Here is a 15,237-nt window from a genome sequence, read left to right as displayed (position 1 = left end):
CTTCCTCCGAAGATCCTTCATGAGCACCCAGTCTCCTGGCTCCAAGGTCGAAGTCACCGCTGGGGGGTCAGTCGCAGTGTGCTTCACCATTTGATGTAGGCACCAAAGTGTACCCTGTAAACTGGACAGATAATTTAACAAATCGCCATCTACAGTTTCTAATGTCACTTTCCCTCCTGGATACGGCATCGGCATGGGTCTCCCTGTGAGCACCCCGAACGGGGCCACCCCAGTGGCTTGGTGTGTCCTGGCCCCCATGGCAGTGAGCACGAGTGGGAGACCTGTCACCCAGCCCAACCCTGTCTCAGTACAAAGCTTGGCAACTTTCCCTTTTATGGTCTGATTTGGCCTTTCAACGATTCTCCCACTAACAGAGCGCTCTTTTTAGGTCGGAGAACGCCTTCTCTCCTTCCTCAGTCCAGTCCAGTCGGTCAGAGGGACGCAGTCCCTTCCCTCCATGCATTAAATCTTGGAGGGGCTGGGCCCTTTCTGCAAAATCATGAATGCATGGATGGCAGTAGCCAATCATTCCCATCCATTTCATCAGCTGTTGTTTGCTTTGAGATTCAGGTGCCTCTCTAATGGCCTCAATTCTTTTGATTCCCAGCTGGGAATTAAGGACATGTCCGAGGTATTCTACCTCCTCTCCTACTAACTGCAGTTTTGTCTTTGAGGCTCTGTGGCCATTTTTTGCGCGATAATTTAGTAATGCGCATGTATCTTGTTCACATATTTCCCTGCTGTCTGAGCACAGCAACAAATCATCCACATATTGCACCAACACACTTTTTCCCGGTGGAGAAAACCCTTCCAGATTTTTCCTAACTCTTGAGCGTACACACTCTGCGATTCTGTAGACCCTTGTGGCATTACAGTCCAGGTGTACCTTTTCCCTCGAAACGTGTGTGAAAACCAGTACTGTGAGTCTGGATGGACAGGGATGGAGGAAAATGCATTAGCTAAGTCTATGACAGAGAACCATTTTGCCTGAGGTGGGATGGAGGATAGTATAGTCACTGGATTTGGCACTATAGGCACTCTAGGATGCACTGCATCATTCACCCCCCTTAGGTCCTGCACACACCTCCATGATCCATCCGCCTTTTTCACTGGCAGAATTGGGAGTTCACCGGGGAGTACGGGATTTCCACTAACGCTCCTCTTTTGACGAGTTCGGCATGCACTGTGGCTGTCCCTTTCCCTGCATCCTGTGAGAGCGGATATTGTGCTTTTTGCGGTCTGTAGTCAGACTTTGGTTGTTTTCTCAGCGGTTCTGCGGTTTTGATTCTTCCAAAGTCATTTTTCCCTTGTGCCCATAATGTAGGTGGTAAGTCGGCCAGCCACAGTGGTTCCACTTCTGTTTCCTTTTCTTTTGTCACGTCACAGTTCCAGCACATTTCTCTACTCACTTCAACTGTATGATTCATGGCATATTTTTGAACAGTGCCATCACAGGTAATATATCTTGGGTATTTTGAGATATGATGTGGCCGCGGTCCATCTAGCATAGCAGAATAGAAATTCGTTCGACATTCGTATTCAGATTCAGTGTGAATTTTTAAATCACGTTACATGGGTAACAAAGTTTATACTTGACAGATATGGCTGCTCCTTTTATGTGATGCACCGTGAGATACCAGCACCAGGAATAAATCACTCTCTAACGTTTGGAATTCTAATGTCAGAGTGTCCACTAGGTGGTCATACAAGCACATTATTCCTGGTTAGGCTAGGGTTAGAAAAAGTATGGCATTTCCAGGCATCAAAATGTGTTTTTATGATAGGTCTGGGACCATCTGAAACCACACTTTAGCTTGCTTTAGTAGCTTATTTCCTACTTTGCAAGTTTCACCCGAAGGCCCCAAATAAGGGTTAGGGTTAGTAAACTGAGGCTAGGGTTAGGGTTAGAAAAAGTATGGCATTGTCAGGCATCAGAATGTGTTTTAATGCGAGTTTTGCTCCACCGTAGGATAGGAAACCACACTTTAACATGCTTTAGTAGCATATTTCCTACTTTGCAACAGCCTGTTCTATCACCCTAAGGGCCCAGATTAGGGTTAAGGTTATTGTCATGACCTGTTCCTACCGCCCTTTCATGTGCCATGCCCACTCATTAACCTCGTGTCCAATCCCACTTGTAACCAGCTGTTTCCTGTTTTGCCTGTTCGATCCTGTGTATTTCAGTCTGCATCCAAGTCAGTTTACCCAGGTCTGTCACTGAGGTTTGTACGTCTGATTGTGTAGTGCTGCCTATTCCATATCCCTGCTCCTTTTCCCAGTAAATCCCGTATTCCTCACTCTTACGTGTCCTTCTCCTGCTTCCCTGCTCCTTTTCCCCAGTAAATCCCGTATTCCTCACTCTTACGTGTCCTTCTCCTGCTTCCCCGCTCCGTGCACAGCAATCGGTTATGACAGTTATGACCTATTACAACAATTTACATTCAAATCCTGATGTGCACTTTCAAAATGCATTGGGTCAGGGTAGTTATTGGATTCTGTACAAATAGTATTTCCGTCCTGACAATGAAACAATTTTGACTATATTGTTCTGAAATCTTCGTTCAGTTCCTGACTTTACATATATAACTTTGTAACCATGCTCAAATAAAGGTCCTGGTGGGAATTCCTGGTAGGGTGGTAATGGTGGTTCCTGGTATTGGTGTTTCCTGGTAGGGAGGTAGCGGAGGTTCCTGGTAGGAAGGTAGCGGAGGTTCCTGGTAGGGAGGTACTGGGATTGGGTGCATCTTCTTTAGGGTGGAGATCCATTGAGGTCCTTGTGGGAGTTCCTGGTAGAGAAGTAGTGGTGGTTCATGGTAGGGAGGTACTGGTGGTTCTTTGTAGAGAGGTAGCAGTGGTTCCTGTTAAGGAGGCAGCAGCGGTTCATGAATGAATGAATGAATGCCTTTTATTGTCGCTATACACATGTACAATGAGATTAAAAGCAGCTCCTCCATTGCAAACATGTATGTAGAACAACAAACAATAAATAAATAGTGTAAAAAGTTCTGCGGCGCTATGTACATATGGAAGGAATAAATAAATAACTGTGTAGGTCACTGCACATTATTTAAATATTACACAGTATTGATGATCATGTGCAGTGAGCAGTGGGTGTTGGACACAGACCGATGATATTGTACAGTATACAGATATTGCACAGTTATTATCAGCACCATTTAGATATTGGATATTGCACATTTGTTGGATAGAAGGAAGTCCAGGGGTTGGGGGGTTAGACTGTGTAGTCAGTGCATGTGTGAGTTCAGAGTGGTTATGGCTTTTGGGAAAAAACTGTTCTTGAGTCTGTTTGTCTTTGCTGTGATGCACCTGTAGCACCTCCCTGAGGGCAGCAGGCCAAACAGATCAGAGCCAGGGTGGGAGCTGTCCTTGGTGATGTTTTTTGCTCTGCTGAGGCAGCGGGAGGTGTAAATATCCATCAGGGAGGGGAGAGGGCAGCCGATGATCTTCTGTGCTGCCTTTACTACTCTCTGAAGCCTCTGCCTGTCTGCCATGGTGCAGCTGCTGTACCACTCTGTGATACAGTACTGTGATACCACACTGTGATACAGTACTGTCATACCACACTGTGATACCACACTGTGATACAGTACTGTCATACCATACTGTGATACAGTACTGTGATACCACACTGTGATACAGTACTGTCATACCACGCTGTGATACAGTACTGTGATACCAGACTGTGATGCCACACTGTGATACAGTACTGTGATACCACACTGTGATACAGTACTGTGATACCATACTGTGATACAGCATGTCAGCAGGCTCTCGATGGACGAGCGGTAGAAGGTCAGTAGCAGGTTGGAGTCCAGATTGTGCTTCCTGAGGACCCTCAGGAAGTGTAACCGCTGCTGAGCCTTCTTGGTAACTGCTGTGATGTTGTCTGTCCAGGAGACATCAGTGGAGATAAGGATGCTGAGAAAACGGAAGGTGTGGACCCTCTCCACACACTCGCCGTGGATGTAGAGGGGGGCTAAATCGGTGCTGTGCCTCCTGAAGTCGACTATGATCTCCTTGGTTTTCTTGGTGTTCAGAGCCAGATTGTTCTTTGAACACCAGGCAGCCAACTTCAGGACCTCCTCTCTGTAAGCTGCCTCGTCTCCCATTGAGATGAGTCCGATCACTGTGGTGTCGTCAACAAACTTGATGATGACGTTGTTTCTGTGGGCCGGACTGCAGTCCTGGGTGTAGAGACAGTACAGGAGGGGGCTCAGCACACAGCCCTGTGGGGATCCGGTGTTCAGTGTGCGAATGGAGGAGAGGTGGGGGCCGAGTCTCACAGTCTGGAGCTGGTTGGTAAGAAAGTCCTTTATCCAGACACATGTGAGGGGGGGGAGGCTGAGAGTGACCAGTTTGGTAATGAGTAACGACGAAAAAGAGCACTGAAAAGGAGAGCTGTGAGCCACTGCAACCATGCTCACCGCCATCTAATATCATCTAATACAGTGGTTCCCAAACTGGGGGGCGCAGAGGTATGGCGGAGGGGCGCACCAGTGGCATGTGCCACCCTAAAATAATCTCTTCACAGACTGGAAGCAGCGCAACATTACAGTAACTAACAATAAATAAACCACTAACTTACATGTACTATTAGAGCATTTATTTAAACTTTATTTTACCAGGTAAATTAACTGAAAACCAGTTCTCACTGCTTTACGTGATATTCGGGAGAAAAAGCACATTACGCAACGTGACTTCCTGGGATATAAACGTCATACAAACGACACGTTCTTCAGCCAGTAAGGGCAAAGTTGTGTCGCCACGGAGGCTGTTCCAGTTTGTTCAGCTGGCTGAGAGGTACTGTACAATCTGTCTTAAGTCGACTTGCTCTTGTGAGGTTTTTGTACCATGTGACATGGTGACGCGTGACGACGTTTTGCAGCGCCGGACAAAAACATCTAATCATGATGCATTGCGTCAAGACCAGAATGCATTGCTTTCAGCCAGCGCTGTAAGAGGCTACACAAAGTCGAACGCACCCATAGTTACACTCTGGGAGTGGCATCAAGGAAAGTGTTATTAGCCCAATAAATCATGAAAAACAAGGTTTAAAATTTTCTACATGAAGTGCAGGGAGACTATCAGTTAATGGTTATGATTTAGTGTTGTTTTCTGCTATAGTATAGGCTGAAAGCTGCGGTTATCATTAAAAACAAAATGCGGTCATCGTAAGACAAACTTTAATTTGTGTACGCCAATGAATATTAACAGGAATGTTAAATCTGCATTTGCATAATTTCAAACTTTATGCTGGACTTTTATTTTTAATTGATTGCTCTTTTTTCTCCCACAGTGTTCCTGCAAAATATACGGATGATTTATGGCTCATAATATTTTATTTATTTTTATTATGAAAGAACGCAAATGACTATTAATTACAAACTGGCATAAAAAAGAAGCGTCCCGTTAAAATGGAGTCGTCATGGTATTTTACAAATATCGCACATAGATCGGCTTTCTTATAATTTAATTCTGAACCTCTTATATTTAGTAATCTATGTTTTGTCGCCACCTAGTGGCCTCCCTGAAAAGTACACAGTGTTTCTGGATCGCTTGTTCTGTGAATTGACGTGTCCAGTGAATGTGAAGAAATATGGCAGCAGCTTGATATACAGACATTATAACTGACTACAGCAGGGGTGCCCACACTTTTTCAGGTTGCGAGCTATTTATAAATGACCAGATCAAAATTATCTACTTACTATAAAAATGCAAAACATACATGTATAAAAATATTGAGTATTCTTTATTATTATTAAGGGTCCAAGCACGTAGTGCTATGGAACCTTATTGTTTTTGTTAGGATTTTCTTCTTTTTTTTTTCTTCCCTAAAACTTAATGCCCAGCCTAAACCGTAAGACCTAGGCTTACCAAATTTGGCAGCAAGATGTCAATTCCTACCCACTACTCAGGCCCTCCGACCCGTCCCTGTCAGTCAGATGGGGGCACTGTAGCACCCCCTTAAGCGTTTTGGTGGATATCTCCTGACCCGTTGGTCCTACAGTCAAAATTTTTTTTTCCACAGATACAGACAGGTATGTTCTACCAACTTGCCATTTAGACTATGAAACTACACCTGGGAAGATTTTTCGGTAATTTTGCATAATTTGCAAATCCTAATTAAGCCTTAAAGTCCAAGCTTGTCCTACCAAATCAGACAAATGTGGTGTCAATCGAATTAGAACTCTAAGTTGATCAAGAATTATTAAAAAAATTCAGACATTTGTGTATCCTACGGCCATTAGCAATGCCCAAACAATGCCCAAATTTGGCCCGTTTCGGTCTGACTGCTATAACTTGGCCGTGCCTTGGCCTACCTCGACCAAATTTGAAATCCTACCTCCCGACACCATTCTGGGGACACGGTCCAAGGCGGGCCGCATTTCGTCTATAGGGGGCGCTACAACTAAAAACTGCCAATATCTCCTGACTGCCTTGGCCAATCCAACTGATATTTGGCAGGTATGTACTAGGTCCCAGCCTGAGGTCAGTCACCTACAATGGCAGTCATAAGTCCTGAAACAGTGGCCGCCATCGGCCAATCAAAATCAAGCAGCAATTTGACTGGCTTAATGATGACCAATCCAAATCAAATTTAGCTGGTACATTTGTCCTCTGACCCTTAGCCCACCCTGTAAAGGACATCTCATTAGGCCAGATGGGGGCGTGAGAGCGCCCCTATCTGCATTTCTACCTGTTTCTCCAGAACTGCCAAGCCTACACTTAAATTTTATTGCCAGTCCAATTCAGTATGTCCTGACAAATCCAACTGCATATAGAACTTGGTTCTCCATCTTTGCGTTTTTACATGATTTATATTTCTCTGATAACAGGTCATTTCGTTCACCTCCTAGGATTTTCGGCCCACCAACATAAGTCTGTTGTCATTCAAATCAGGAGACAGTCCTTTTAAAGATTTAGAGGAAAAAAATTAAACTTTCGGTAAGGTACGGCCAAAAGCCACACCAAGACCATACTGGTGCCATGTCCATTTCAATCAGAGAGCTATATCTCAGGCATGCTTCAGCCAATCTACCAAATTTCTCTCACTAATGTACGGCTCTACCACCGAGCGACCCTCCAAATTTTGTGTCGATCAGTCAAACGGGAGCACTATGGCCACTGTTTATATGTTACTAAGACCAAACTAGGCCAAATCAGCTAAAATGAGTTACCAGATCAGGTAGGAAGGTGTCCGGCGATCGCACCCATTTAACCAACAGCAGCGGGTGGCTCAGTGGGCTAAACTTGCATGCTTGTAATCAGGGGGTTGCCGGTTCGAACCCAGCTTCTGTGGGTACTCGAGCTAGACAGCCCGATGTGCACAGCATGCTCTCTGTAAAGCAAGCTGGGGAGACGTAAAGGTGTTTTCCCCATGAGGGGAAAAAAAAAATAAATACAATTTTTATTAAACCAGCCATTCAGACGGGCTCAGGCACTCTTCCAAAGGGTTCGATTATAATTTTTTTTCTTCCCTAAAACTTAATGCCCAGCCTAAACCGTAAGTCCTAGGCTGACCAAATTTGACAGTAAGATGCCTATTGCTACCCACTACTCAGCCCCTCCGACTCATCCCAATTAGTCAGAGGGGGGCGCCATTGCGCCCCACAACACGTTTTGGTCAATATCTCCTGTCCTACTTGTCCTACTCTTAAATTTTATTGCAAGTCAAATTCACTATGTCGAGCCAAATCCAGTATCATATAGAACTTGGTTCTCCATCTTTGCATTTTTGCATGATTTATATTTGTCTGAAAACAGCTTTTTTCGTTAACCTCCTATGATTTTCAGCAAACCTACATACATCTGTTGTCCTTCAAATCAGAAGATAGTCCTTTTAAAGATTTAGAGAAAAAAATGAAACTTTTGGTAAGGTATGGCCACCAGCCACACCCTGACTGTACTGGTGCCATGTCCATTTCCATCAGACAGCTAAATCTCATGCATGCTTCAGCCAATCATTTCCAAATATCTATCTCTGATGAAAGGCTGTACTGCAGAGAGACCCTCTCCAAATTTCGTGTCAATAGGTCAAACGGGAGCGCTATAGCCACTGTCCATATATGTCTAAAACCCACCTAGTCTAATTCAGCTATAATGAGTTACCAGATCAGGTAGGAAGGTGTCTACTGATCTCACTCATCTTACCCACAGCAGCGGGTGGCTCAGTGTGCTAATCCTGTGTGCCTGTAATCAGAGGGTCGCTGGTACGAACCCAGCTTAGGTTGGTATTTCAGCTAGGTATCCTGATGTGCACGGTGTACTCTCTGATGTTGACTGGCCTGTTACACCTGCACTAAAAGCATCTACATCGTAATGTCTGCCTACTACTGAGACCGTCCTGCTCTGTCCTACATCTCCTATCCTGTTATGGCAGTCTAATTCTGTCAGACTTTCTACTACCCTGGCTGCCGGTTCTCTGCCATTATTCCTCTACTGTCCTACCAGTCCAATTGTCCTATGCTTTGGACCCTTTCGTAACTGCTTGCAGTTTCTAGTTATTATTATTATTAATAATAATAATAATAATAAAAATAAAATAATAATAATAATAACAATAATAATAATAATTTCCCTTTGGGATAAATGAAGTATTTTTGAACTGAACTGGGATTTTAGTTCCTTCACCTTTCTCTTTCTCAGCTCGTTTTCGGAGGGAAGTTAATGTCATAGTTTTTATGAACAGTCCGAAAATGCCGCTCCACATTTTCCTTCTTCGGAATACCAACGGCAGACTGACAGATGAGGCAAACGTACTTCGAATATGACATGGTGGAAGAAAAAACAGTCCCCCCCCGCATTCCGTATGGAACATAAGAACATAAGAAATTTACAAACGAGAGGGGGCCATTCGGCCCATCAAGCTCGTTTGGGGAGAACTTAACTAATAGCTCAGAGTTGTTAAAATCTTATCTAGCTCTGATTTAAATGAACCCAGGATTTTAGCTTCCACTACACTAGCAGGAAGACTATTCCATACTCTAACTACACACTGTGTAAAGAAGTGCTTCCTCAAATTTGTTTTAAAATGTTCTCCCGCTAATTTCCACTTATGGCCACGAGTTCTAGTATTTACACTAATATTGAAATAGTCATTTGGCTGAACAGCATCCAGACCCGTTAGAATCTTATAGACCTGAATCATATCCCCCCTTAGTCTCCTTTGCTCAAAGTGGTAGGTTTTTGGCTTCTTACTTGGTCCAGCTCCCCCATTCATTTTTATACCCTTTCTTAAGTTTAGTAGAAATAAATCAGAGGCTAACTAGGTGACGCGGCCGCTTGCTGGAGTTTCGCAGCAGCTGGCGCGGTTGAACGCGTCATCCATCCTCTATTTTTTATGCCATACGATCTACCCAGACTACCTTTGCGATCGACCAGTGAGGGGGGTAAGGGTGCCTGCCCGACGGGGGCGTAACCAGACCTTTCACAGTGGGTGGGCACCTGCCCCTTCTGCCCGAGGGGGGCGTAACCAGACCTTTCACAGTAGGGTGGGGGTGGCGAGAGTGGGCGGGCACCGGCCCCTTCTGCCCGACAGGGGTGTAACGAGGCCTTTCACAGTGGGTGGGCACCTGCCCCTTCTGTCTGTCGGGGGCGCAACCAGACCTTTCACAGTAGGGTGGGGGTGGCGAGAGTGGGTGGGCACCTGCCCCTTCTGCCCGACGGGGGCGTAACCAGACCTTTCACAGTAGGGTGGGGGTGGAGAGAGTCGGTGGGCACCTGCCCCAACTGTCTGACGGGGGCGCAACCAGACCTTTCACAGTAGGGTGGGGGTGGAGAGAGTCGGTGGGCACCTGCCCCAACTGTCTGACGGGGGCGCAACCAGACCTTTCACAGTAGGGTGGGGGTGGCGAGAGTGGGTGGGCACCTGCCCCTTCTGTCTGACGGGGGCGCAACCAGACCTTTGACAGGGTGGGGGTGACGAGAGTGGGTGGGCACCTGCCCCTTCTGTCCGACGGGGGCGTAACCAGACCTTTCACAGTGGGTGGGCACCTGCCCCTTCTGCCCGTCGGGGGTGTAACCAGGCCTTCCACAGTAGGCAGGGGATGACGACAGTGGGTGGGCACCTGCCCCTTCTGTCTGACGGGGGAGCAACCAGACCTTGCAGTGTGGTGGGGATGGCGCAAGTGCATGGGCACCGGCCACTTCTGGCCGATGGGGGCGTAACCAGACCTTTCACAGTGGGGTGGGGGTGGCGAGAGTGGGTGGGCACCAGCCCCTCCTGCCCGTCGGGGGCGTAACCAGACCTTTCACAGTGGGGTGGGGGTGGCGAGAGTGGGTGGGCACCAGCCCCTCCTGCCCGTCGGGGGCGTAACCAGACCTTTCACAGTGGGGTGGGGGTGGCGAGAGTGGGTGGGCACCAGCCCCTCCTGCCCGTCGGGGGCGTAACCAGACCTTTCACAGTGGGGTGGGGGTGGCGAGAGTGGGTGGGCACCAGCCCCTCCTGCCCGTCGGGGGCGTAACCAGACCTTTCACAGTGGGGTGGGGGTGGCGAGAGTGGGTGGGCACCTGCCCCTCCTGCCCGTCGGGGGCGTAACCAGACCTTTCACAGTAGGCAGGGGGTGACGAGAGTGGGTGGGCACCTGCCCCTTCTGTCTGACGGGGGCGTAACCAGGCCTTTAACAGTGGGGTGGGGGTGACGAAAGTGGGTGGGCACCGGCCCCTTCTGCCCGACGGGGGAGTAACCAGGCCTTTCACAGTAGGGTGGGGGTGGCGAGAGTGGGTGGGCACCAGCCCCTTCTGTCCGACGGGGGCATAACCAGACCTTTCACAGTGGGTGGGCACCTGCCCCTTCTGCCCGTCGGGGGCGTAACCAGGCCTTTCACAGTAGGGTGGGGGTGGCGAGAGTGGGTGGGCACCAGCCCCTTCTGCCCGTCGGGGGCGTAACCAGGCCTTTCACAGTGGGGTGGGGGTGGCGAGAGTGGGCGGGCACCTGCCCCTTCTGCCCGAAGGGGGCGCAACCAGACCTTTCACAGTGGGGTGGGGGTGGCGAGAGTGGGTGGGCACCGGCCCCTCCTGCCCGTTGGGGGCGTAACCAGGCCTTCCACAGTAGGCAGGGGGTGACGACAGTGCGTGGGCACTGGCCCCTTCTGTCCGACGGGGGCGTAACCAGACCTTTCACAGTGGGGTGGGGGTGGCGAGAGTGGGCGGGAACCTGCCCCTTCTGCCCGACGGGGGCGTAACCAGACCTTTCACAGTGGGGTGCGGTTGGCGAGAGTGGGCGGGCACCTGCCCCTTCTGCCCGACGGGGGAGTAACCAGACCTTTCACAGTGGGGTGGGGGTGGCGAGAGTGGACGGGCACCGGCCCCTTCTGTCCAACGGGGGAGTAACCAGACCTTTCACAGTGAGGTGGGTTATTATTTGATAAAAACAAATTTCATTATTTAATCAAATAAATTAATAATTTTATTTACTTTAATCCACTGAACCAGGGCAGTAACTGGATATTATTATATTTTCCAATGACTATTGTTTCTGTTATGTCTCCACTTAAAAGGTTATTATTTACACTGATTTACTCTAATTGTGTCAGTAGTAAAGTGAATTAATTTAATTTAATCCACCAGACTGTGGTTTCATTATGTTACTCAGTTATGCTTTGGGTGACGCTGAAGCAGGACATTAATAGGACAGAACAGAAAGCCTTTATTGTCACTGTACAGGGAGGAAATACAGTAAACAGGCATAAATATATAAATGTACATATACAGGGGAGGGGGAAAGCCCCCCCCCCCCCATCAGGATTACATTTAGTCACATTTTAGTCAGAGAGAAAAGCTATAAAATTATATTTTTGTTGTTTATTCAGCTCGCTGAACACAGACATGTATTTTAGTCAAACATACATTTCAGAGTAAAAAGGATTATAAAGGTTAAAAAGCAGAGATTTTACCTTTTTGCCAGGAGAACCAGCAACACGTCACAGTGACACTGAGCAGTTTATATAAACCCCAAACCCTGGATAGAGGGGCTCAGTGAATGAGGAGGTGAGTCTGTACAGGGGGGTCAGTCCATTAGAGGAGACTCTGTAGAAGGACAGAGCACCAGCCCCCCAGTCCAGATACACTCCTACTCTGCAGGAGCCTGAGGGCTCTATGGGTATGAGAGTCCGTTTATTATTGTGCCAGACAGAGTAACTGTCAGGATCACAGAACAGACTCCATGACTTGTCATTGAATCCAAGCTGACAGTCAATCCCTCCTTTCCTCTCGATCCCTTTATAAGTCACTCCTATCAGGGCTTCACGTCCATCCCACTCAGCCTCCCAGTAACAGCGGCCAGTCAGACTCTCTCTGCACAGAACTTGGGGCCAGCCATCAAATCTCTCTGGATGATCAGGATATGGCTGCTCTGCCCCCCATGTCACCTTCCTGTTCCCCCCTGACAGAGACAGGCGTCTGTGTGCTGTGTTGGGATCCAGCGTCAGCTGGCAGGAGTCTGTAGGCAGGAGGGAGAATTATTAATACCATCAGGCAGCCTGTACTTTATGTTTCTGTACAATATAAAAACAGCACAGCTTCCCCGAACGAAGCGGGAACTGAAGTTTATGAAATAGCTCAGGAAATGTTGGACGGCGCGCGACGCCGGCGGGAAGAGCCGCCAAAATGCGGCGCGAGCTAAACTAACAGCTTAATTACGGGTAAATAAAATTACAAGCAGCGACATTCATCAGATATATTCATCACAAGCATATTTACCACAAAACGGCACCAGATATTAATAGATATAAAGTCAGTGTCTTTCCTTCTAACCGCTAAATCCGGCGCGTGCGGCGCCTTGCTGCTCTCCGTCTTTCTACAGGGAGTTTACCTTTGAAAATGGCCATCGATAACAGAATATTTAAGTAATATTATTACATATTTAAAGTGATATTCAATAAAGGTTTGGACCTGGATTCTGATACAAACTTCCGAAGACGATTCCGGTCTGAATGCATTTCACATGCATCGGCTTATTTCCGTGAAGCGGGTCATACTGTATCTGCTGATCAGGGAGAAACACTGCGGTGTCAAGCGGGGCGGAATAGGTGCCGCGCAAAGTCGGCAAACTAATGATAATACCGTTTACAAACCATCAATAAAAGCGGATTAAACTACACAGATCGTCCATCATGAAAAACAGAAAGGTTATATCATTAATTCAGAAAAACAGGATGATTGTTACATTAATTCGGAAAAGCAAAATTGACTGTTTTTCCGATTAATGCAATACGTTTCCATATTGAACCGCTTACCGCGCGTGTGACTCTAGATGCGGCGCCGCTGCCCCGAGGCGTGAGCCCCGCATCTCGCGCAGGCACGTGGCCGCGCTAATCTGTTCACATGGACGCCGAGATGAAATTCGACATTTTCCACCGCACATCCAGTGTGTCCCGGGCGCAAATTTCTTTTAGCACAGTGGTTTGGGAAATCTTATTAATCATAAGAAAAGCCCTACATGATTGGCTGCCTCATTAATATTTATGAGAGGGGCACTACCTGATTGGCCAGTGAACATCGACACGTGCTGCCTGTTTTTTATGCCTAAGGCGGGGCTGCCCAAATCCAGTCCTGGGGGGCCGGCGCCCAGTGTAACTTAGTTCTTCCCCTGTCCCACCATAAATGATTCAGCTCAAAAGCTGTGTGGTAATTAGCACAAGCAGTTGAATCCGGGGTGTTAAATGAGGGGAAACCCAAAAATGTGCAGGGCTCTGGCCCTCCAGGCCTGGATTTGGCCACCCCTGGTCTAAGGCATTCACTGCCCAATCAGGAATATACTCTCATGAATATTAAGGTGTGTTCCAGAACCACCATGTAAAAATGCAAATTCACATTTTGCACATGAGGAGAGAGTCCAGGATCACTGCCTATAGGTGCCGTCTTAGGACAATACTAAGGAATCTCACACAGAAAACCAGTGTTGCCAACTTAGCGACTTTGTCGCTAGATTTAGCGACTTTTCAGACCCCCTTGACGACTTTTTTTCAAAAAAGCGCCTAGCGACAAATCTAGCGACTTTTGGACAAACCTTAGCAACTTTCCAAATGTCGCCAGTACTGTCCTGTAAGCGCGAGGTCTTGCTTTCTCGGTATAGTTACTCATCTCCCTGTGTCTGCTCTGATCAGTCAGCGCTAGCTCCGGCTGAAAGGAGCAGCATATTCCCGTCACCGCAAGGTAGCTGACATAGATGTGAATGAGCTGCGCATGTGCAACCGGTGTTGCCACGGACCAATCACTTACCTGCTTCTCCTTTGCTTGAAATAAAACTATTTAATTTGACCGTTTCTTCTTATTTTTCCTTATTTATTTATTTTTTCTTCTGATGCACTTATATTACTCACTGTTACAGAGCTTAAGTTCATTCCAGTTTCTGAACTCGTCTGAGATCGTTTACTGAGCTACATCTGATTGACTACGTGATTCTACTTACTCATACACAACGATAAACTTCATTAAACTTATTAAACTCATATACACATAAAAAAAACATATATACGTATAATGTTGTCTGACAGAAAATATGTAACGTAATTGATAACAGTTTTATATTGAACACGTGAGGAAGGATTAGGGAAAACACGCAGAATGCAAATACGACGTAATTACGTCATCAATATGCAAATATACGCATGACGTCATCTAGCGACATTTGGCGACTTTTCGAGCAGACTTTAGCTACTTTCCATTGAAAATAGTTGGCAACACTGCAGAAAACACATACACTCACGGCATGTGCAAAAAGAACAAATGCAAAGGATTCTTTTTTTTATTAAAGATATACAACTACATCAGAATATATTTTAACCATGTTACACTCCCACACAAACACAAAGATGATATGAGCAGCTATAAAAGTATTTGTAAAAAATATTTTTAAAAACGATTAAATGAATTGATAGTGTTTTTGGTGATGATTTTGATGTTTTATTTCTCTCATTTGGATGTTGTCTAAAATGACACAAACAGAAACTCACCTAAACACAAACATGGAAATCCATCTACACACAGTGCAAAAAGCCACTCATCACAACAATAGTGTGAATACAACCATAACATAGTATTAATGGTATTATTAATAAAAACATGCAAACACACTTACATTTCTGTAAGCCTGGTCTGGTCCTGCACTCTCCACTGTGGTCCACACTATAGGAGAAGCAGAATGGCATAGTGCTGCTTTATCCATTTATTTATTGGTGCCTCTTCTTCACATACATGCATAAGTATCTGTAGCGT

At 46.6% G+C, this 15,237-nt stretch overlaps 1 protein-coding gene across 4 annotated transcripts in view; it reads right to left on the bottom strand.

The window, feature by feature from the left end:
• Positions 1 to 15,237, bottom strand: part of LOC140588788 (protein NLRC3-like) — a 242,237-nt gene that overhangs the window by 123,106 nt on the left and 103,894 nt on the right. The window contains exons 13-14 of one of the 4 annotated variants that reach the window (XM_072710951.1): positions 15,101 to 15,147; positions 11,649 to 12,460 (exon numbers count right to left, since the gene is read on the bottom strand). The exons of 2 other annotated variants lie outside the window; for them this stretch is intronic. In XM_072710951.1, coding sequence (XP_072567052.1) covers positions 11,943 to 12,460; positions 15,101 to 15,147 — 565 coding nt within the window. In that variant the 3' untranslated portion in view covers positions 11,649 to 11,942. Of the gene's footprint in view, positions 1 to 11,648; positions 12,461 to 15,100; positions 15,148 to 15,237 lie in introns of those variants that run through there. One more of the 4 variants, XM_072710953.1, reaches the window with a different exon arrangement.

This window comes from Paramormyrops kingsleyae, chromosome 4, assembly GCF_048594095.1.
Source record: "Paramormyrops kingsleyae isolate MSU_618 chromosome 4, PKINGS_0.4, whole genome shotgun sequence".
NCBI lineage: Eukaryota > Metazoa > Chordata > Actinopteri > Osteoglossiformes > Mormyridae > Paramormyrops > Paramormyrops kingsleyae.
This window is presented reverse-complemented; position numbering and strand designations above follow the sequence as displayed.